The sequence below is a fragment of the Pelodiscus sinensis genome, chromosome 1, assembly GCF_052426305.1.
Source record: "Pelodiscus sinensis isolate ZL-2025 chromosome 1, ASM5242630v1, whole genome shotgun sequence".
Lineage (NCBI taxonomy): Eukaryota > Metazoa > Chordata > Testudines > Trionychidae > Pelodiscus > Pelodiscus sinensis.
In genome coordinates, this window is record NC_143052.1 from 39,371,651 (window position 1) to 39,395,135 (window position 23,485).

The window sequence follows — 23,485 nt, forward strand, 5'->3', positions numbered from 1 at the left end:
TCATGAGATGGCACATCATTTATGCTGGCTGTGCTTAGAATGCCTGGAACTATGCATATGAACAACATGGTTTCATCCTGAAAACATAACAAAACCAGAATAGTAGCTGAACGAACCTGAATAGAGATGGTTGTTTTTTGTTTGTTTTTGCCACTAGAAGAAAAATTATCTCTAAGGGCAAATATTACATTACTTTATGAAAAAATGGAACAAGACTTCAGACAATCCAAAGTCAAGAAGGAGGAGACCTAATCTCCCATTATAGAACATGTAATGTATGATTGGGATTGCATTTAAAGTTTAAGTAATACTTTACATGTTTTCTTGTAACATACTTACTAAAATAAAAAAATGTAAGCTCCCCTCTCCACATACTTTTCAATCTATTGTAACACCTCTTCTCAGCTATATGTATTGTGTAATTGCCTATCACTACATCATTTTAATTTTAGTTTAAGTCTGGGAAATTTAACAGCATTCGGATCCCAATTCAGCAAGGTACTTAAGTGCCTTCCTAACTTTAAGTAAATTGGCAGTCCCATTGAAATTGATGTGACTGGATTTAAAGTTAAGCGCACATTAAATACCTTGTTGAATCACAGCCATTAAATCCCAGCAGCTTGCATTAGGTCAAGGACCAAACTCAGTCTTCAGATAAGTACATTATACTCCCATTAACTTCAGTGAGAGCTGTATGAGCATATATGAGAACAAAATCTGGCTTTAATTTCTCAGAACACTTTGCATCTCCATAAATTGGGATTCTCATCTGGCTGGCAACATCTGTGGTTCAGCAGGACTGTGAATGTTGCTGAACGAGAGTGTGCCGGGCCAGGAGGCCAGCAACTAAGAGCCCCCCACAAAAGGCAAGGCTGGTGGTAGCAGGGCTAGGCGCTCAGCAGACAGGCAGCGGTAGCAGGGCCGTGGTAGTGGGGCAGGTGCAGCCCATATGTGCTGGCCCGGCAGTGTGGCTGTGCTGCAGCAGCCTGAGTGGGGCTGCGTGCTGGCCCGGCAGGTAGTGAGCCTTGGTCACAGCAGCCCGGCAGGGAAGCCTATCTGGGGCCGCAGCAGGTTGGCAGCTCAATCGAGGCTGTTTGCCATCCTGCAGCGGGACTGCTGCCGCAGCAGCAGACCTAGGGCTGCGTGCTGCCATGCTAAGAGTGGGGCTGGAGCAGCAGCAGCTATGGCAGTGGGGCCAGAGCAGCTGTGTTGCCCGGCCAGCAGCGGGCCGAAGGAGCTGGCAGCAGAGAGGGGCTGCAGGCTGAGTGGGCCAGAGGCATGTAACCTTCCCTGGCCTGGCAAATTCCCTCATCCGGGACCACTCAGGTCCTGAGGGTGCCAGAATAGTGAGGTCCACTCTATAGATTCCCAAACTGACAAATGCAGATTTAAGTTCTATTTGGGTTTGATGCTTTATCGTGTCTTTCTCTTCTAGTATAGCCACACACTTCCAACAAAAGAAACTTTTGTTAATGTCTATCAGTACTCATTCATGTGAATGGAATTCTTCCCATTGATTTCAATGGATTTAGGATCAATTCCTGTAACAGCAACATTTTCTTGGAAGGGCAGGAATATACTGTACCACTGTAAGCATAGGCAAAATAAGTTAAACTTTGACTTATAAACTTTAATCTATAGAAACACAATGGAAAGTAAAACTCTTCACTTACATTTTCATGTGTCATGTGCTTAAGCAACCTAAGCTCCCGATAGGTCCTTCTTGCATGAATTAGTGACTGAAAAGGTCTTGAAAGCTTTTTTACTGCCACCTTCTGTCTTGTTTTGGTATCATAAGCTGAACTAAGAGACAATTTTAAAAAGATTAAAAATACCCTGGCATCAATAGGCAAGGCTTCATAATGTAACAGTCCAAAGGTTATGATTCTATTTCCTGCTTTATCACCTGAAACTCACTCATTGATCTCTGGTAGGAGAGTTATTTGGAGACAACCTCCAATATTCAAAGATACCACTTTTGCAATCTTACTAACAAATTATCAACTCCTAATGATATTGATCATCCCTAGGTATTACCCTGTCCCCATCTGGTATGGAAAATAACCAGAGAATTAGCTTCATTAATTTTGCTTTCCAACCCCTGCCCAAACTCAAGATGCTCTTAGGGAATATAAGGATTTCAACTGCAGTCCTTAGTAGACAGACTGGAGCCTTTACTAATTATAGGGAGGCTGCCATGCAGTCTGGCAAATATTAATTATTGTTTAGTGAGTATTTACATGGTCTGTGACACCTTCAGAGATCTACTGATACCAAATTAAAATTTCAAAATAGCCACCATCAAGAATAAAAAAGTTGCCTCAGGAGCCATTACTAATAAACGAATCACCAATATAAATGCATGCACATGCAATTAAGGCTTCAATCCCACGAAAATTTAAATGTGCACTTAATTTTGAACACTTGAACAACTCACTGTCATCAGTGGGAGGGCATAGAGTTAAGCATGTATATAACCATTTGAAGGAACAGGGACTTAATTTTCAGTACAGTAGCAAGCCTGTAACAAATAGCAAGCCCCAAACAAATACTGCAATAAGGGGAAACAATGGTTCTTTTACATTTCATTTCCTGACAATACACAGGACATTTGAAAACTACTTATGTGGCTCATCAATAGTGAAACACTAGTTTACCTATTGAATACCATCTCTGCATTTTTACTTTCCCACTAAAATAAATTCAGTTCAGCTAAAAAGAAATTGTGAAGTTGTCTACTGAAAGTGTTGATAACATAATCCACAGTTGCTGGAAACAGCAGGAGCATAAAGAGATAATCTTTAACACATTATTAGACAGTAAGCCCGTGTTTCTCAAACTGTGGATCCTGACCCCCGGGGGGTTGGGAGCAATTTAGAGGGGGGGTCGCGGTATCACAAAGTTTGAGAACCCCTGCAGCAAACCTTTTACTGAGCACAAAACTTGTTGAAAATTCAATAGTACAGGCAGTCCCCGACTTACGCGGATCCGACTTATGTCGGATCCGCACTTACGAACGGAGCTTTCTCGCCCCGGAAGTCGGGGCGAGAAAGCCCCGTTCGTAAGCTGCTCCGGTGCCCCTGGTCTGCTGGAGACCGTCTCCAGCAGACCAGGGGCACCGGGCGGGTTCCCGCGCTTCTGAGGCTTTGCCAGAGCAAAGCCTCAGAAGCGCGGGAACCGCTGCTGCTGCCCCTTGAGACCCGGTGCCTGTGGTCTGCTGGGGACGGTCCCCAGCAGACCACAGGCACCCGGACTGAAGCCGCAGCCGCGGGGGGTCCCGCACCTCTGAGGCTTTGCCAGAGCAAAGCCTCAGAGGCGCGGGACCCCCCCGCGGCTGCGGCTTCAGTCCGGGTGCCTGTGGTCTGCTGGGGACCGTCCCCAGCAGACCACAGGCACCCAGACTGGAGCGGCAGCAGCGGCGGTTCCCCGCGCCTCTGAGGCTTTGCTCTGGCAAAGCCTCAGAGGTGCGGGACCCCCCGCGGCTGCGGCTTCAGTCCGGGTGCCTGTGGTCTGCTGGGGACCGTCCCCAGCAGACCACAGGCACCCAGACTGAAGCCGCAGCCGTGGCGGGGTCCCTCGCCTCTGAGGCTTTGCCAGAGCAAAGCCTCAGAGGCGCGGCACCCCGCTGCCGCTGCGGCTCTGCTCCCCGTGTCCCTGGTCTGCTGGGGGGGGGGGCGCAGCTAGTGTGCTCCCCCCCCCAGCAGACCAGGCTTTTGTTTTGGACTCTGGGGCAGAGCAGCTGGGGCGCTGCCGATTGGTCCTGCAGCGCCCGTGGGCACTACTGGACCAACCCGGCAGCACCCCAGCTGCTCTGCCCCAGGTCCTGATTCAGCCGCTGCTGATCAGTTTCAGCAGCGGCTGAATCAGGACGTCTGGGGCAGAGCAGATGGGGTGCTGCTGGGTTGGTCCAGTAGCACCCTAGCTGCTCTGCCCCAGGCGTCCCCAAGTCAGCTTCTGCTGAAACTGACCAGCGCTGACTACAGGAAGCCCCAGGCAGAGTTGCTCTGCCCCGGGCTTCCTGGAATCAGCTGCTGATCAGTTTCAGCAGCAGCTGACTTGGGGACGCCTGGGGTTCTTAAGTTGATTCTGTATGTAAGTCAGAACTGGCGGTCAGTTTCAGCAGTGTCTGAATCTGGACGCCAGTTCCGACTTACATACAGATTCAACTTAAGAACAAACCTACAGTCCCTATCTTGTACGTAACCCGGGGACTGCCTGTATGTGTAAGAGTGAGATGACAATAGTAAATAGTCATACTGTGAAATATTATTAGTTACTATTTTAATGGCTCCCAAAACTGTGTTAAGAGCTCCCCCACAAAGAAATAAGATGCCAAAAGTAGTTTACAAGCGAATAATTGGCTCCTGTATTTCCTGTGGGTGGAACTCCACATTTGCATGGCACCTCACTGAATTGAATAGAGCTCCATGTAGAGTGGAGGTCTACTCATCCGACGCCCAATGCAAGATCAGGACCTTTTTCCTGACAAGACGCAAAAAGGGGGCAAAAAAAGCCAACATGGAAAAGTAGAGGCAGAAGAACCAGGGCAATGTCAGTAAGGTTATACAGCTCAAGTTATGTCAGATTACACAGAAACTCAGCAAAGGCCAAAGCAGATGAATTTGTTTTAATCAGTTACACTGAAAGAGGAAATAGACTTAATCAGCACAATTTTTGTAGGCATCAGAGAGTGAGTCAATCATGAGATAGTCAGTTTGTAAGCCTCACAGAACTGGATCTTCAAGAGGGATTTAAAGGTGGAGAAGGTAGAGGCATTGCAGAGCACTCCAGAAAACAGGCTGCACCACTAAAGGGAAGAATGGAAGAAAGCACAGGCAGTTACAGGAGAAGGCTGGCATCTCTGGCGAGGAGGAACAGGCAGAATGATACGATGAGAGATTTGGCCTGACAAATAGGGAGGAGGCAGTTATTTAAGATGACATGGAAGCCACAATTTGATGTGTGGCTAGAGCAAGGGGGTGGGGGTGTTAGACATGGGCTGCTGGGCTCAGAAGTACAGGCAAGGAAAGTGGATTTATTTTGTGGTTAGGTTTTTCATTACTGGAAAAGGGAAAAATGTGGACAGGAGCGAGTCCTAAAGAGAAATATATAGTCACATGTCTCAATAGCACATTGAGGACTGGACCCAAACTCGAGGGTGAAATCCTGATCCCACTGAAGTCAATGAATGAGCTATATGAATTTCAATGGGCCAATACTTCACCCCATCTCTCTTCAGAAATACCTATGCTTCACTTACATTCTAGTGCTTTTAAACTTTGCACATTTGTGAGAAAGGAAATGGATGCACAGGTGGTTTAACACTTACTGCCATCTACTGCAGAGCACTGCCTAGCAACTAACCTTATTTGTGCCAATGCATGAACCTCCTCTCATACTTTCCCTGGCACATGAATGTCTTCTCTAACTTGGGCATTCTCAACAAGGGCTTAGGAAGATCCGTAATTCTGATAAACATCTTCTCCCCCACTTCAGTTCAGTAGCTTGATAAACATTCAACTTAGAAAAACAACAAGCAGCCCTGTGGCACCTTAGAGACGAGACGAGACTCTCTCTCTCATATAGAAACATGGGCTTTCCTGGGTAAAACCCAATTCATCATTGCTGGCACTTGATGGCACATTCAACATTAGAGGATGTGCAGTTGTATGAGCCCCTGATGTTGTGGCTCATATGGTTAGGTCCTGTGATGGTGTCACTTCTATAGATTTGTGGACAGAGTTGGCAATGCGCTATGTGGCAGGTATAGGTTTCTGGCTGAGTGTATCTTAGGTGTGATGTGTGGCTGCTGTTAAGTATTTGCTTCAGGTTGGGGGGAGTGTGGGATTGGCAATCCAACTATGTATACATAAAATGTCTGGTTTATGTGATTTATGCTTATCAATTGCATTACATGATCACTTTGAATTTTTGGTTTCTTTCGGTGTGCTTCTGAAACAGTTCAGGACAAACTAATGATTTTATTTTACATACAAAATTTACAAACATCACTGTCTTGGAAAGGACCAAGAAGAGACTGCTCTTAAAGCAGCCTCTGTTTAATGGCGGTGCCAATTTTTCTTATCAGCCTCTTGTAACTACTTAAACAATCTACTCGCTGTCTTGCCCCTCCCCCTTTTTCCTTATTTAATCTTGGATCTGGACTTCTAATACTCCAGTCATCTGAAGAAGTGGATTGTGCCCACGAAAGCTCATGATTACCATCTACATATTTTGTTAGACTTTAAGGTGCTACTAGATTTTTTGTTGTTTTTTAAAGTTTTTCTTGTTACAGAATAACTTGGCTACTCCTCTGAAACTGTTTAATGAATTATGGAGCATAGTCTTGGGAAAGAGCACATGCGCCATCAATCCAACCACAAGGAAATTTGCTGCGAGAGCAGCTAGCAACATGGCAGAATCAATTCCTGTCCTAATTTACAGAAGCAAGCATTTCCCATTGTCAATTTTTGATAAGCAGTGCCAACACACAACATAAACACAGGGAACTGAAGTATTCCCTTGATCTCTCACCCCCAAACTAATGCTTTATTATTTTATATCAGTTCAAAGAAATTAGTGAATGCAACTTTCAGAGAGACGATTTACCAGACAAAGCACAGAGTGCTTCTTTGTCTACTAGGAAATACACAATTATGCACAAGTACATGCATAAGAATAAATATATAAAAATATGAAAGACAGCTAGACAACAGGAGAGAGGATGAGTAATAGTTTGCAGCGAAACAACATACTAATCTCATTGCTACAGGAACAACCCTTAGTTCACCTGATAAACAGAGCAGTATCGCATCACTATAAAACCCTAATATATCATTTGGATACTGTTCCAACTTTCCTTGCTTATAAGATATGTAAGAACTTCAGCTTTACTTTAGTTCCAGCACAAACAATGCCAATTATTTAAGATGAATTTACAGCTAGCATCTGAATGCCAAAGCAGGTATCAGCTATTACATTAACTTACACTTCCTATCCTGTATAAAGCATATCATAAAATTGCACATTTCGGCTTCTTAACATTTTTATATTTAATTGTCTCCTTAGTTTACTAACAAAGAAACACAGTTCTTCACTACAAATGGTAACTAATTTCAATATAAAAACCAATGAGGAGTCCTGTGGCACCTAGAACACAAACATTTATTTGGGCATAAGCTTTCATGGGTTGGAACCCAAATAATTTGGTTAGTTTTTAAGATGCCACAGGACTCCTCATTGTTTTTACTGAAATAGTTTCAGTATAAAGCTATTACCTAATGTACTAATTATACTCAACCTTTTAGCTACTGGAGAGATTTAGTTTAATCTTTGTCTGTCAGGGCTTCCATTCTTCAAACATTTATTCATGTGAGCAGGGCTTGACAAATGCACTCGCCTGCAGTGAGTAGATTTTTCCAGCTGGCGAGTGCAGGAGCAGACTGGCCCGGTGGGTCGTCATGACGGGCTGGCCGAAGTCCGCACCACAGGAGGCGCGGCCAGCAGAGGAGCACAGCGTCGCTGGGAAGGGGAAAGTGTGGCGATTCTTCCCACCGGGTTGCCTGCGTGCAGCTTCGGCGCGAGGAGGCAGGACGGGACGCCAGGACGCTGGCGTGACCTAGGCCCGCTGATTTTAAAGGGCTGCGGCAGCTTGGCTCTGGCCACGTGTCCCTGGGAGCTGGCTGCGGCGCGTGGCATAGCCATGGCCCGCCCCGCCGGCTCCAGTCCTGCCACGGCCCCAGCCCCCCTTTGTCTCCGCGCTGCCCATTTCCCACGCCTCCCCTGCACCCTGGACCCCCTGCTCTCCCTCTTCCCTGCGACCCTTTGGCTCTGCGCCGCCCTTACACCCTGCACCATACTCCCCCCGATCCCTGCCCCCCAGCTCTGTGCTGCCCATTCCCTGCACTGCCCCTAGACCCTGATCCCTCTGCCCTTCCTGCCCCCCCAGCTCTGTGCTGCCCATTCCCTGCACTGCCCCTAGACCCCGATCCCTCTGCCCCTCCTGTCCCATTCTCCGTGCCTCCACCGCACCCCTGCACTCTGCTCCCCCCGATCTCTGCCCCCCCAGTTCTGTGCTGCCCGTTCCCTGCACTGCCCCTAGACCTCAATCCCTCTGCCCCTCCCGTTCCCCGCGCCACCCCCGTACTCCCCCACTGTTCCCTGCACCCCTCTGGCTCTGTGCTGTCCCTGCACCCTGCTCCCCCTGTGGGTCGAGAGTGAGGGGTGCTTGCCCATAGGAAGGGGCTGGAAAGGGCAGGGAAAAGGCTGCTGTGACCCAGCAGTGAGTGAAAGGGGGAGTTCACTTGAAGCGTCTTTGCCTTTATGGAAAAAAATGAATGAAAATGCTATTTGCTATTTATAGGGCTAAAATGTCAGGATAAAAAAGAAAACAAAAAAAACCCACTGCAAAATGCAAACATGTGTAAGAGACAACAACAAAGGGGAGGGGGCAAAAAATGTTTTGCTTGGGGCAGCAAAAAACCTACAGTTGGCCCCTGGGGAGGGGAAAGGGCTGGGCTGGACTGGGCTGGGCTGTGGAGAGGGGGGTGGAAAAATATGGGGAAGGGGCTTGTGCTGAGGGGAGGAGGTCAGGAGGAGAAGAAGAAGAAGAAGAAGAAGAAGAAAGGGGAAGGCACCAAGTGACAGGGGTGCAAGAGAGACAAATGCCAGGGGGCCAAGTGCAGACAATGAGGAAAAGGGCAGGAGGGGACGTGTCAGTGGGAGGGGGAACAGGGTGATGCTGGGAGAGGAGAAGGTAAGGGCACTGGGGGCTGGAGGGGGAGAGGGAGGTGCTGGGAGAAGGCTTGAAAGAAGAGGTGGGCATGAGGAAGGCAGGGATGGAGCAAGGCATCTGTGAGGGCACAGGAGCATGAGGGAAATGGGGGCAGAGGATGGTGAGGGGGTGGGTATCAGGGAAAAAGAGAGCAAAGGGGGCAGGGGCAGTGAGGGAAGGGGGAGGCACCAGGAGGGTGCAGGTGCCAAGGGATGCTGGGGGTGAAGCAGAAGGGCAGACACCTGCAGGGGAGGGACCAGCACCAGAGGAGAGAGGCAGGGCAGGTGTGTAGAGGGAGGTTTTAGGAGAGGGGATGAGGAGGGGTAGCTCACACGATCAGAGTGGGGCTACTGGAGGAGTGGGCACAGGGCAGAGAGAAGGGCTGGCAGACGGGGGAAGGCTAAGGGCAGTGAGAAGGGCAGGAATCAGGACAGCAGAGGGTGTGGGTTTGGGGGGCAGCAGGCACCAGGGGAGCTGATGGAGCAAGGGGAGGAGACATGGCAGCAGAAAGAAAAGGTAGAGGTTTATAAGATATTTATTAATAACTTATTAGTAATTACTGTTCTTATTCTTATTAGGAATTTATGCCATTAAAAAAACACTTTTTGTGGGGGAGGGTGGCGAGTCCCTTTTTTGTCTGGCGAGTAGGGTTTTCCATAATTTGTCGACCCCTGCACATGAGTATGAGACGGGATATATCAACCCTGCATGGAGGAACAGGGAGTGAGCTCTGCTCTACTGGGTGAAAGAGCCCCTCCTACACAGCCCTGCTGGGCATGCTCACAGTGGAACCTCGCTATAAAGAGCCCTGGGGCAGCTCGTTCGGGGCTGACCGCTGACAGGGAGGGAGCCTCTGAGAGACCTCTGGAGAGAAGGCGCTACCAGAACGTCCACCAGCATTTCAGCCAAGAGCTACCACTTGCAAGGCCGGCGAAGACACAGGAGAGACAGCCAGCGGACTCTGATAGGAAGTAGCCCACGTTGGGGAGTTACAGGGCTCTGGGCTGGGATCCGGAGGAGTGGGAGAGCCTGGGTCCCCCCCTCTCCTCCCCGTAGCTGGCTTGAGAGGCTTACACCCCTGTGAACTAGGGCTCAGGGCCGTATTAACCCTGATACAAGGGACTTTGGCAAACGGGCCGTAATAATCCTGGTATAAAAAAGGCTTGAGAACTGATTTTGGCCAGTAGGCCGTATTAACTATAATATAAGAGACTGGGGAATAAGTCATCTGAAGAAGTGGGTTTTGCCCACGAAAGCCCATACCACCATCTACATGTTTTGTTAGTCTCTAAGGTGCTCCTAGACTATTCGTTGTTTAAATTTTTCCAGTTACAAACTAACTCGGCTACCCCTCTGAAGCTCATAATATAAGAGACTGGGGAATAGACTTTGGCCAGTAATAACCCTGGTATAAGGGACTAGGGAACTGACTTTGGCTGGCATATTGTCTCTAGCGAAGGGACTAAGCTCGAGGGGCCTCCCAGGGAATGTCGCCCCTCAACAGAGTAACTTTACACATGAGTAGTCACACTAAATACTTTTTTTGGAACCATTACAGACATTATAAGTGAAGTCTTTGGGACCAATCACACATGTAAAGTTACTCATGTGCTTAGATTTGGAACAGTTAGCTTTGTTAGTACAGGCACAATGTGGGATCTGTACCTTAAGCTTTTGAGTAGAATGACAGTGCTTAAATAATAAACATCTGTCACAGTCACAAAGATCAAACAATAATATACTACTGAAGATCAAGGTGCCTTTTATTCCACCTTTCACTAACCCTCCCCCCCCAAACTGTCAGGTAGCTATAGATTCTGGAATACAAAACTATAATTAAAATAGTCAACTTCTAAGTTGCACACAAAATTTACTTTTTTAAAAATAGTGCCATCAATCCAAGCAAGCACCATCTCATTTACATTTCCAGAATCCTTTTTTTCTTTAAATATCACCCATATTTTGTTTGCTCTCTCCATAATGATAAAAATGTTCAGTTGTAAGACTTAGGCTCCTACGTCACTTGGGCACTTTTCAAATTCACACACTTAGGCTTTAAATATAGACTTAGGAGTCTAGAAAACGTTAGTCATTATGCCTAAATGTATACCCTGATCTTGCAAAGAGCTACATGCAGCCAAATGTTAAATCTTAAAGGTCTTTGCGACAATGGACAATCTTTTACTCTATCTGTAAACTGTCAGGCTTGTTTTAGCACTAGATGAACAATAAACAACATTATTAATAGTTATGATGCAGAAAACGGAAAGGAAACTGCTCCATTTCCAAATAGCAGGCTGAATTAACTTCCTTTTTCCAGAAAAAATGTGCTCATTTTTTGTATTTGCCTTTGCTGAAGTTGTATTTCCCCATAGCATCATTTTTATAGTTACTTTTTTCCAGCAGAACTCCAAAAAGTCCTGCTACAAGCACTAGAGAGCCACCCTGTTCCAATGACCTAACCATCCCACCCAGATCCATGCAACTTGGTTGTCTCCTTCCCATTCCTGAGAAAAGCACTCAAGCGGTCTGGTATCATTAGCACCAGGGAGCCAATTCTATCCCAATCTCTCCACCCCTCATACCTGCACAGCATTTTTCAGACATTTTCTTCTTTGTAATCATTGTCCATCTGCTGCTCACCATGGCTCTCATCACATCCTTGGTGCCTCAGGTCATCCATTCACCTATCTACTTCTCCTTCTCTCCTTTCCTTCCCCTCACTGTTAAAATTTCCATATCCTTGTTACTCTCCCCCTCTACATGCTCCTCTTCATCCAAATCTCCCCACTCTTCCTACCAGCACAAATCCAGATCCTGCACCCACACCCTTCTCTGCCTCCTAACTTACTCTTAAGTCACTTGCCTCTCCAACTGCCACTCCTGTGCATTCTCCCTGTAATTGCTAAGCTCATTAAACATGCTCTTTGCAACTACTGTCTAGAGTTCCCCTCCTAGATCTCCATTCTAGACAGCCTGTTTCCACTCTGTTTATCATCTCTTAACAACTAGTGAGATGCTGATTTCCACCTCTGATCGACACAATGCCAGCCTCCACATCCCACTTGTTAAAGTTTCAAACAAGCAACTTCATGCTTTCTTTCAGATGTTTGGGAGCAGCTCTCAGTAAACATCTGAATAACTAATGCACTATCCTTCTTCAAAACCCTCCTTGAACTCTCCTTTACCATGATGCCTACAAAAAATATGACAGTAGTTAGGGTACAGTGCAGTGATCACTGCCCATCAGGCTGACCAACACTGTCTTATTGTTTCATTGTGTATTCTGTAACTCCATATCAATCTGCAGACTTGTCCCATATTTAGATTCCATGTTCTTCCTGGCAGAGAGGACGGGGGCAGCGTTTGTACACTGTCTTACACAGTGGAGTCCGAGCTTGTGACTAGGGGCCCTTAGACTCTGTAGTAACAGAAATAAGAACAAAACTATAATTCAAGGTCCCCAAGCAATCAGAATCCTGCCATGTTAGTATCAACAGTCACCATGAACTAGGAAAGACTTAATGAGAGCAGGAGAAATTTTATCAAACCCCTAAATGGCAGAGCTGTGAAAGATCAGAAAGAAGGCAAGCTCTGTTCAGTTCATTTTTCCATGTCAGGAGTGTCACTCAATTTCTACCAGGAAACAGAAATGCAAACTCAAGGGAACAAATCAGTTTTGAGCATGGCATTGGGTGAAAGCCCAGCTGGGGAAGGCAAGCTCCAGCCCAGCCCCTTCTGTCTAAGGCCCTGCCCCTGGAACCAAGCCCCAGCCCCTCCCAGCCTGATCCTTCCTGGTCACATGGAGAGTAAGAATATAAGCGACTAGTTGACTATCCGATAGCAATGCTTATCGGACAGTTGAATAGTCACTCAACTAGTTGCTTTCCCCCCGCCTTGCTGCCTCTGTCAGAGAGAGACAGCAAGGGGGAGGAGCAGGAGCAGGTGCTGGGGGGGGGGGGGGGGACTGGCTTTAAGCAGGTCCCCTCAGCACCATCTCCACGGGAGACAGGGCACGCAGAGGCACCTCAGGGAAACTGCTGGTGCTTCTAATTTTGAAATGTACAAGAGCCCTCCAGAGAAGTGCTGCAGAAAGCATGGAGTGAGCAAGGACTCAAGCAATGCCCGCTCGCTCCCTGCTCTCTGTAGCTCTCCCACCGCCCACCACCCCCGCTGCCTCTAGCACCCCCAGCACCATCTCTGGGGTGCCGTCTGTGTCCCCTGCTGCCTCTATAAGAGAGAGCAAGGGGGGGAAGGGGACGCTGCTGGGAAGTAGCCCCTGTTTGCAGGAGTCCCAGTGGGGAGCTGGGCCTCCCGTGGACAGGGGCTGTTGCCAACAAGCAACCCCTGTTCAAGGCCAGGGGCTGCTCAGGCAGCAGCCCCTCCCCATGGCCATCCCTGGCTGCCGTGAGCAGAGACTGATGCCAGAGCTAGACCAGCTCCTGCTCACCACGGACAGTCCTGTCGACTGCAAACAAGGGCTACTGGACTCAGTGTGAGCCAGGACTGAGCAGTCCCAGCACACGCTGATTGCTGCGCCTCTGCATTTAAAATGTAGTTAAGAGCCCAGCGACTCTTACTACGTTTAAAATGCAGAGTAGCAGTGTGGGTGGCTCTGGAGCCGGATCCTGGAGCCACCTCCGCTGCAGCTCTGCACAGCAGCACTTATCGACTAATTGTACAGTTGATATAGATTAGCCAGATACAGGCAGTCCCCAGGTTACGTACAAGATAGAGACTGTAGGTTTGTTCTTAAGTTGAATCTATATGTAAGTCGGAACTGGCGTCCAGATTCAGCAGCTGCTGAAACTGACCAGTTTCAACCGCGGCTGAATCTGGACGCCAGTTCTGACTTACATACAGATTCAACTTAAGAAACCCAGGCGTCCACAAGTCAGCTGCTGCTGAAACTGATCAGCGGCTGATTCCAGGAAGCCTGGGGCAGAGCAACTCTGCCTCGGGCTTCCTGTAGTCAGCCGCTGGCCAGTTTCAGCAGCGGCTGACTTGGGGACGCCTGGGGCAGAGCAGCTGGGGTGCTGCTGGGTTGCTCCAGTAGCGCGGCTCCTCGGCGCTACTGGAGCAACCCAGCAGCACCCCAGCTGCTCTGCCCCAGACGTCCTGATTCAGCCGCTGCTGAAACTGACCAGCAGCGGCTGAATCAGGACGCCTGGGGCAGAGCAGCTGGGGTGCTGCCGGGTTGGTCCGGAGCAGCGCTGCGGGACCAACCCGGCAGCCCCCAGCTGCTCTACCCCAGGGGTAGGCAAAAAAATCCTGGTCTGCTGCGGGGGGCGGAGGGGCGCGCCTGGGCTGTCCCGATGCGGGCGTGCTCCAAGGCTTTGTCCCGCTGCTCCCGTCCTCCGGGGCAAAAAAAGCCCCGTTCGTAAGTGCGGAACCGACATAAGTCGGATCCGCGTAACTCGGGGACTGCCTGTAATCACATTTTAACATCCTTAATGGAGAGCCAGGGTTGCTGTGGGGCAGCCACAGCCAGGCCCTCCCCGACAGCTGAGGGGAGCCAAGCTGCCCAGCCGCAGCCCAATCCCTCCCCAGCAGCTGTGGAGAGGGAGGAACCAAGCTGCCATACAGCAGTCCCAGCTTTCCCCAGCAGCAGCCCCAGCCTTAGGCAGGACGGCATATAGGCAGTTTTGGGAAGGCTGTGCCTTCTCTTGCCTGCATCACTGACTGCCCATGGTTTTGAGCCTATCTTCGGGCAGGAGTCCTACCATTTCCTCTGCAAAATGTGTTTGAAAAAAGTTTGGACACCCCTGCTCCTGAGCATTTGAGTTTTTTCTAAGAGGGCCAGATTTGATGAAGTGAACATGCGTGAGGGCCGACCATTTTGCCTGACATTCTTTGAACCATTAAAATTAAATGCAAATTAACTATTTTATGCAAAGTTTATTGCAAACGGCATACTTTTCATTTCGTCACATGGATGACAAATCTAAACAGGTGTTAAATCACTCTGCCTTTCGTATCTGAAGGCCAGATGAAAAAAAAAAATCCAGGAAGCTGAAATATATGTCAGGAACATTGTAAAGTACATTACATATTATTGGTAATAAAGGTTGTCTGTCAACTTTTAAGTTCAAAAAATATGAACAGGAACATAACACCAAGTATACATGTTGTGTCCAAATATATTTATAACTGATTTAGACCAACTGACATTAACTGAGATTTTACAATGTATTCATCTCAATACATATGGATTCGTTGGGGGCCATAAAAGATAGATATTGCCAAATTACCTGTGGGGCCGTATTAAACCGGAACACGGGCCGCAATTGGCCCGCGGGCCGGACTTTGGACATGCCTGCTCAGAAGTAAGTCTCCCTTTGCTACAAGAGAGATGGTTTTTCTACCTCCTTTGCCAGCCTTGCTTTGAAATCTGTCTAAAACGCCTATAAATAAGATCCATATCTTGCAATTCACTACAAAGCTTTGCATAGTCATCTTCAGTGAAAATCATTATCCTCTTTAAAACACAGATCTCATCAGAACCAACATAGATATCAGCAGAACCATACCGAGAACCAGGCTTAACTGTGATGTAAGTAGGTGCGCCTCTAATGAAGACAATGAAATTAACTATCACCAGGGCTGAATGTAGGCCCAAATCCTGCAAAGGGATCCCAATGAGTGCACCTTTCAGACTGTACAAAGTCCACTTAAATCAACTATCTCTGCAAAACCGCATTGGTGCATAGCTGATTGCAGAATCTGAACCTTCACTCTTGCAGATCTTCAAGTCTTTGGCTTTTAAATACATCTATATACAAAAAGTGAGTGTATTATTATGAAGCATGATTGCTTCTGTATTCCTGTAACATTCAAATACACTGGCAGTTTTACAAATGATACAAATTACTGCAGTGATATTTGACTTAAAGTTGAAATTATACTTTTAGTGTCACTGTAATTAATGCTGATTTAATATTTCCATTAGAAATATCTATTTGCAATGGCTGAAAACTACCATGAAAAGGTGCTGTGGACTAAAAGTCCTCAGATAAAAAAAAATAAATCTTAGCTTTGGAGGGATTCTATTTTTAGCCAAAGGCCATTTACATCAGTCTAACCATTTTGTATAATTTTAAAAAATACCTACAATCTCCCCCGCTGTTCCTCCAACACTATTAAATGGTTTCTGAAGCAATTTTGCTGCTCTTAACATTGTGACAATTTATTAAATTAGTTTGGTAAGCTATTGCTGTATAATTTAAGCCCCAGTCCTGCAGTTCACTGCACCCCCAACCTGATTTTCAAACCATCAGAATCACAGGATCAAGACCTTAAATTTAAGAAGTTGGGAGGCTTAATACTATTACTTTTGCCTTTCCTTCCAATGCTTGAGAACAAAGTAAAACCCCATTCAGGAAAGGATCCTTACAGGAATAGCATGTAAGCTTAACTTTAAGCAAATGCTTATGTTTCATTAAAGTCAATGAGATGTAAGCATGTGTGTAAGTGCTTTTCTTAATCAGTGTATATTTTATTATAGTCTAAGGAAAATGAAAGAGTACACTGTGTTTTTAAAAACAAAATACACACACCTCAGTTTACCTGCGTGATATTATCTGCCTAAATATGTGGAGTTAAATCAAAAGAGGCTGTAAGAAGAAAACCAACAGGAAATGAAACAATGGCTAAAATAAGGTGCTAACATAAAGAATATCAAGGTTCCTTGAGGAAACATCAGGGTAGCTATTGATTGGGGAATAGCTCCCTGGCTCCAGCTAGTCTGCTGCAGATGGCCGTCTGTGCTGTGCCTAGCCCAGCCATAGATGCAGTTAACTGGGTAGAACTCAATTACAGAAGCTGATAGCCAATTACAAAAGCTGGCAAGGTGCAAGTATAGGAAAATATGCATATAGGCTTTTGTTCTGTTTTTCTTTTGCTCTGCATGCAGTGTATCTTTGGATGAATAAATAATGCATTATTGTGATGAAGCTGTCTTTGAGTAACTTAAATCAGCTGCTGTCAGACTCCTGAAGGAAAAGTTTTAAAAGTGGGAAAACTTAATTGGGCCTGCTGGGTGAGCAAGGCTGGGAAACAGGGTGGGGCTTCAATCCAAATAGCCCATCTAAAGGCATGTTGGCACTGCACTGAGGTATGGAAACATGCCACAGTAAAGAGTAAGACTAGTAAACTGTCCATATTCTGTGTGTAGCTCGCCATGGTAGTGAAAGGCTCTGGGGCTATCAGAACCTTTCCTTGTTGCCTCCCTGCGGTAAGGTGGACCTGGCCTTTGCAGCTCCGTGCTACATCCTATCCCAGACAGCAGCCATGTGGGAGAAACAGAGTAATGAAAGTGGATTCTTTAGAGAGGCCACTCTGAAGTGGCCACTTTGGAATCCACAGAAGCTTGGTTCTCCAAGGATTAGAGGAATTAGCAACAGCCCATCAAGGCCTGGAGGGCCCTGACAGAAGGAGCTACCTGGCCTTAGCAAGTCAAATCTCAGATGTGAGCAGAGGAGTAAAAAAGGCAGCTTGCTCTCTGGGCAAAGGAGCCTGACAATGGCTGAAATTACATAGCTAGGACTGCAGAGAGAGAGAGAGAGTGACCAAAGGGCAGTGGCCTTGAGATAAGGCCAGAGAAAAAAAAGAGTCTGGTAGGATGAAGCCCAGGGAAATAGCAGCAAAGGATTGAAGTCAGCAGTACATGACTGCTATGTACATGGTACTGGGCTGGAAGTGGGCAGGCCCAGGTTCCCATACCAGTCACAGCTAAAGTAGTATAAACCCCAAAGAGACAGGGCTTATTTGGGAGCCTGCACAACATGCTGAATTTAAAGGGGCCAGAGCTGGTGCTGAAGATCCTATAGAGGGCAAATAGATTGCTTATTTATTGGACTCTTTCATACACCAGAAAGGGTTCATTGGGATTTTGTGTCTTGTTTAGAAGTTGGCCAGCAGTCCACAGGAGACGCCACGGGTGACAACTGACTGTATCACACCCAGCCACTTAGAGTTGAGGCCAGTGAGTTGAGAAGTACACTCAAATGGGATAAAAATGACTGAAAACAAAGCTTGCCCTGTAATCATGACACAGTCCAATTTTATTATATTGATCCTAGAACAGAAACAAGATGGCAATACACCTCGCCATTCATTTCAGTGCATGTCTTTACCATCCAAATGATCGGATAGTACAAAATTCTCTGAAACACAGGGAGGAAGCAAAGGGGATTAAAAAAAGAAAAGAAAAAGAAAATGTGTTTAAATCAATTTTTTTTTTAAAAACTCACTGAGTAGGGATTAAATCTTAGCTCCACTGAAGTCAGTGGAAGTTTTGCCACTGAGAAGTTGGGATTTAACCCTAGATGTTTAATGTATATGAATTTCTTCCAGGAAAAGATCTGTATCGAGGATGCTAAAATGCATGATATTGGTGTCAGAGTAGGGATGTAACTGACTAGTCCCTCGACTAGTCACTTCTCTCGCCCCCTTGCTGCCTCTATCCCCTGCTGCTGGGGAAGCTGGCTTAAAAACCAATCCCCCCCAGCACTGTCTCCACAGGGGGCAGGAGAGGCAGAGGGGTAGCGGGGACTAGGCATGAGCCGTGAATCAGCTAATTCCCAGCTCACACCAAAATCTCAGATGCTGCACCTCCGCTTTTTAAATGAAAAAAGAGGCAAGCTCTTAATACATTTAAAAAGAAGAAGCATAGTGGGGGGACCTGGCACGAACCGGGAATCAGCTGTCCCAGCTCATGCTCGGTCCCCAGCACTACGCATCAGTCTTTTAAATGCATTAAGAACCTGCTGGCTCTTATACTTTTAAAAAGCAGAGCAGCAGCAAGATTAGCTCCCGGGGCCAGGAGCTAACCCCACTGTGGCTCCCCCACTTATCGACTAGTCGATGGAATTTCTATCAACTAGTCGATAAAGCTAAATTTAACATCGCTATGTTAGTTACTCTGATAATTTATTTGTACTATATCAAAAGTAATCATAGTTTAAAGCTGCATAATAGTTTCTATTTTAATCTCGTTATTTGCTACATATAGCTTCCTGAAATATTCACTTTCTGGACTAATATGTCAAACAAATGTTGGGATAGGTTTAAAACTAAATAATTTAAAACAACGTTTCCATTATATAAAAATCCTTGCACCCTTTTAAAAATGTAAACAAAACCAGCTCTCCACGATAAATGGCTGGGCACTGAAAGTAGATATTTGGTATCATGTAAATAGACCTAAGTGAGAAGAAATGCTGTGGAGTATTATAGTGAAATTTGGTTTGATCTGAGTAAGTTATGACCCTTTGAAACTTATGGAACCCGCATACACCATATCTCATTTGTTTCCTTTTACACTAAGCTTAAAGGACCTGATCTTGCACATAACCAAGTTGACAATAGAGCATCCACTGATTTGAATAGGTGAAGGTTCATCCATACAAAGTGCTCAGCTAAGGAAGACTGTGCAGCCTACACATGCAGAGTTATCTGGTGAAAACACAACATAGGGGTGCAAGGCCTGGGATAAAGCCTCCACAGAAGTTCTTTGTGCAGTGCTCGTACACTCTGAAGTCCAATGGCAACCCTACACCAAAATGTTGGATTTCTATATGCTTCACCTCCCATCAGAAGATAAAGGACAATAAACTATCCAAACTCCTATATGCCTCAGAATACAGTAAAACTCCTTTGGTCCGGCATCCAATGCTCTGGCACTCCTGATGGTCCGGCACCATCAGGAACCCAGAAGTGCTCCGGCTGCCGGACAATTGGAGCTGCTCTGCGCCCAGCTTCCCCGATTCAGCCACTGCTGAAACTGACCAGCAGCTGAATAGGGGAAGCTGGGGGTAGAGCAGCTGGGGTGCTGCTGGGTTGGTCCCGCAGCGCCGAGGAGCAGCGCTATGGAACCAACCCGGCAGCTCACCAGCTTCTCTGCCCTAGGCGTCCCCGATTCAACCGCTGCTGAAACTGACCAGCAGCTGCTGAATTGGGGATGCCTGGGGCAGAGCTGGACTATCGGAAGGGGGGGCTATGAGGGGTCTGGGGTGGCATCCCACCCCACCCCACCCCAGACCCTTCATATCCCCCCTTCCAACAGTCCGGCATATCTGATAATCCGGCACCCCCTGGGTCCTAAAGGTGCCGGATTATCGGAAGTTTACTGTATTTCAATTCTGGGACCCCAACTCACTGAGCAACATTGTCAACCTAACCAACCACACTGTTAGCCTGGTTGAAGAATCTATCCTATCTCGGGGACTCTCTCTCTGTTCCACCACAAATATGATTCAGTTCTGTGGAGATCTGGAAGCTCATTTTCACCGCCACTGTCTTATGGAATATTTCCAACACACAATGAACAACACGCTGACCCTCCAGTTCCTACCCGCCAACCCCACAAGAGGAAGGCCTCTTGGTGGATCCCTCCTGAGAGTTATAACGAGAGTCTTCACTTCTACAGCGATTTCTTCCACAAACATGCACGGGCTGACGTTGTCAGTAAACAACATCATGTAACATATAACCTCAGCCATGCAGAATGCATTGCTATACACTGCCTCAAAAACAATTCTAACATTATAATCAAAGAGGCTGACAAAGGGGGTGCTGTGATTATTATGAACAGAACAGATTATGAACAAGAGGCTGCCAGACAACTCACCAACACCAGACTCTACAGGCTTCTCTCCTCTGATCCCACTAAAGAATTCCAAAAACCCCAAACCCTAAACCACCTGCTCATGAAACTTCCTGCTACAACTCAGGACAAAATCTACACAAACACCCTCCCAAATCCCTGACCAAGAGTTTTCTATCTGCTACCCAATATCCACAAACCTGCAAATCCCAGATGACCCATCATCTCAGGCACTGGCACACTTACAGCAGGAGCTCTTGTGCATTTCAAAGAGGAAGCGTCCCAGTGGAGCCCAGAGTCAGCAGGACTTCCCACTGACCCTGGGCTGCCCGACTATGAAATGTACAAGAGTCCACAGTGGGAAAGCGGCACGGTTTCAAAGCGGCAGCATGGCACAGAGCCCGGGATCAGCTGGGGACTCCCCAGCTAACTCCGGATTCCGCGGAAATGCCACACACAGACCAGGGTCAGCTAGGGGCTCCCCAGATGATCCCAGGCTCCATGCAGCACTGCTGCTTTGAAGTATCCCCTCTCCCTCTCCTTTGTTGCTTCTACGTAATAGAGGCAGAAAAGGGGGAGAGGGGGAGCAACTAGTCAACTCCTAGTCCTTAGCATCCTTACTCCTACCTACCTTTGAGACACCACCGACTTCCTGAGTAAACTATATAACATCAGTAATCTTCCTGAAAACACCATGCTAGTCATCATAGATGTAGAAGCTCTTTATAACCACATTTCACACGATGATGGATTATTGACCATCAAGAACACTATACCTGATGACAACACTGAACACCTAGTTACAGTGCTCTGTGACTTTGTCCTCACCCACAACTATTTTCAATTTGGGGACTAATATCTTCAAGTCAGCAACACAGTTACGGGCACCCGCATGGCCCCACAATATGCCAACATCTTTATGGCTGACCTCGAACAACGTTTCCTCAGCTCTTGCCCCCTAGCACCTGTACTCTGCTTATGCTACATTGACATTTTCATCATATGGACCCATGGGAATGAAACCTTGAATTCCACAGAGATTTCACCCCCACCATCAACCTTAGCCTAGACCAATCCACAAAAGAGATCCTCTTCCTTGACACTACAGTACAATTACACGACAGCCACATTTCCACCACCTTACACCAGAAACTTACCGACTGCTACATTTGTCTACATGCCTCTAGCTTCCATCCATGACATATTCCCCAATCAATTGTTTACAGCCAGGCCTTAAGATACAACTGGATTTGCTGCAGTCCCAGAGATAGAGACAAACACCTACAGGATCTATATCAAGCATTCTTAAAACTTAAATACCCATCTGGGGAATTGAAAAAACAGACTGACAGAGTCAGACGAGTACCCAGACATCAGCTTCTTCAAGATAGGCCCAACAAAGAAAACATCAGAACACCACTGAACCTACTCTCACCAACTTAAACCCTTCCAGTACATTATTAACAACCTACAACCTGTCCTGGAAAATGACCCCTTCACTCTCACAGGCCTTGGAGGGACAGGCCAATCCTCGCCTACAGACAACCCACTAACCTCATATTCTTTCCAGCAACCACGCAGCACATCACTACCATACTCATCCAGGAACCCACCCCTACAATCAATCCGATACTAATTCTGTCCAAACATCTATGCAAGTGACATCACCACATAAGCCACCACATCAGAGGCTCATATAACTGCACACCCACCAATGTGATCGATGCCATCAAGTGCCAGCAATGCCCCTCTGCCATGTATATTGGCCAAACTGGAAAGTTTCTACAACAAAGGATTAATGGACACAAATCAGATATTAGAAATGGTAACACACAGAAACCTGTTGGGGAACATTTTAACTTGCCCAGGCACTCACTAATGGATCTAAAAGTGACTATATTATTACAAAGCAATTTAAAAACCCAACTTGAGAGAGAAGCTGTAAAACTTGGTTTCATTTACAAGTTTGACACCTGGAATCAAGGCCTGAACAAATCAAGGCCTGATCTGGATAAGCCGCTATATTCTACACCCTCATGACATAAAATGCTAAGCACTGGGTACTTAGAGCCCACTCTATTAGACTCGTTTAACAGACACACACTAATTGACAATATTTTCCCCGTTTTTTTCCTTCTCTTTCCCTTCCCATCCCCTCTCTTTCTCTGCTGTTTATTTGTACCCTGGACCCCTTAACTCCAGTTATCGGAAGAAGTGGGCTGTGCCCATGAAAGCTCATGATACCATCTACATGTTTTGTTAGTCTACAAAGTGCTACCAGACCACTTTTTGTTTTTTTTCTGTAATAGACTAACTTGGCTACCCCCTGAAGCATCTATATTCGTGTTAGTCTCTGAGGTGCTACAGGACTATTCGTTGTTTTTTCAGTTACAGACTAACATGACTACCCTTCTGAAACTATATGCTTTGTAATGTTTCTTCAGAGTGGAGACTAATCTCTGTGGGTCACAGATTGAATTTTCAATCCAGTACAACATCCAAGCATTTAAATAAATACCTAGCAAAAGGAGCTGCAAATCATTTGTTTTATACCAAGCCCATTTTGAGCAATACCAGCACAAAACCATCTGATCTCCCCCACCTTTTATTTCTAACTCTGCTTTACAAATGTACATATAGTCATCCAACAACTGAATCTGGCCAAATGAGGCTATCTGGGGTATAAATCAGAGCAGAATTTGATCCCTGTGTGCTTTTCCATATATCATACTAGTCACCTCAAATAATGTTTAACATTATATATCATTCTATTTATTTCTTTGTTCTCCACTTTTGTGCTGGCCCTCTGATTAATCTGTTTGTCAAAAATCACATAACTCAGAGAAATGTGAGTACAGGTATTATTTAGACACAAATATGGAGCAAGTGAATTGCAGGCAAGACAATGGGTCACAAAGTATCCCTGATGGACACAAATATGGAGCAAGTGAATTGCAGGCAAGACAATGGGTCACAAAGTATCCCTGAAACAGGCATGACAAAATACAGTGAAGTTTTTCATAACATTAACAAGAACTTTGCTATTCATGAAAATGATCTCTGAGCTCTAACACACTTAGTTTTTTCTGCCTCATTCTAAAGAAACA

At 46.4% G+C, this 23,485-nt stretch overlaps 1 protein-coding gene across 1 annotated transcript in view; it reads right to left on the bottom strand.

Annotated features, from left to right (window-relative positions):
• LOC102462429 (mitogen-activated protein kinase 11) overlaps positions 1-23,485 on the bottom strand; it is a 60,548-nt gene that overhangs the window by 35,680 nt on the left and 1,383 nt on the right. The window contains exon 2 of the mRNA XM_075928230.2: positions 1,674-1,803. Within this exon, the coding sequence (XP_075784345.1) occupies positions 1,674-1,803 (130 nt within the window). The remainder of the gene's footprint in view (positions 1-1,673; positions 1,804-23,485) is intronic.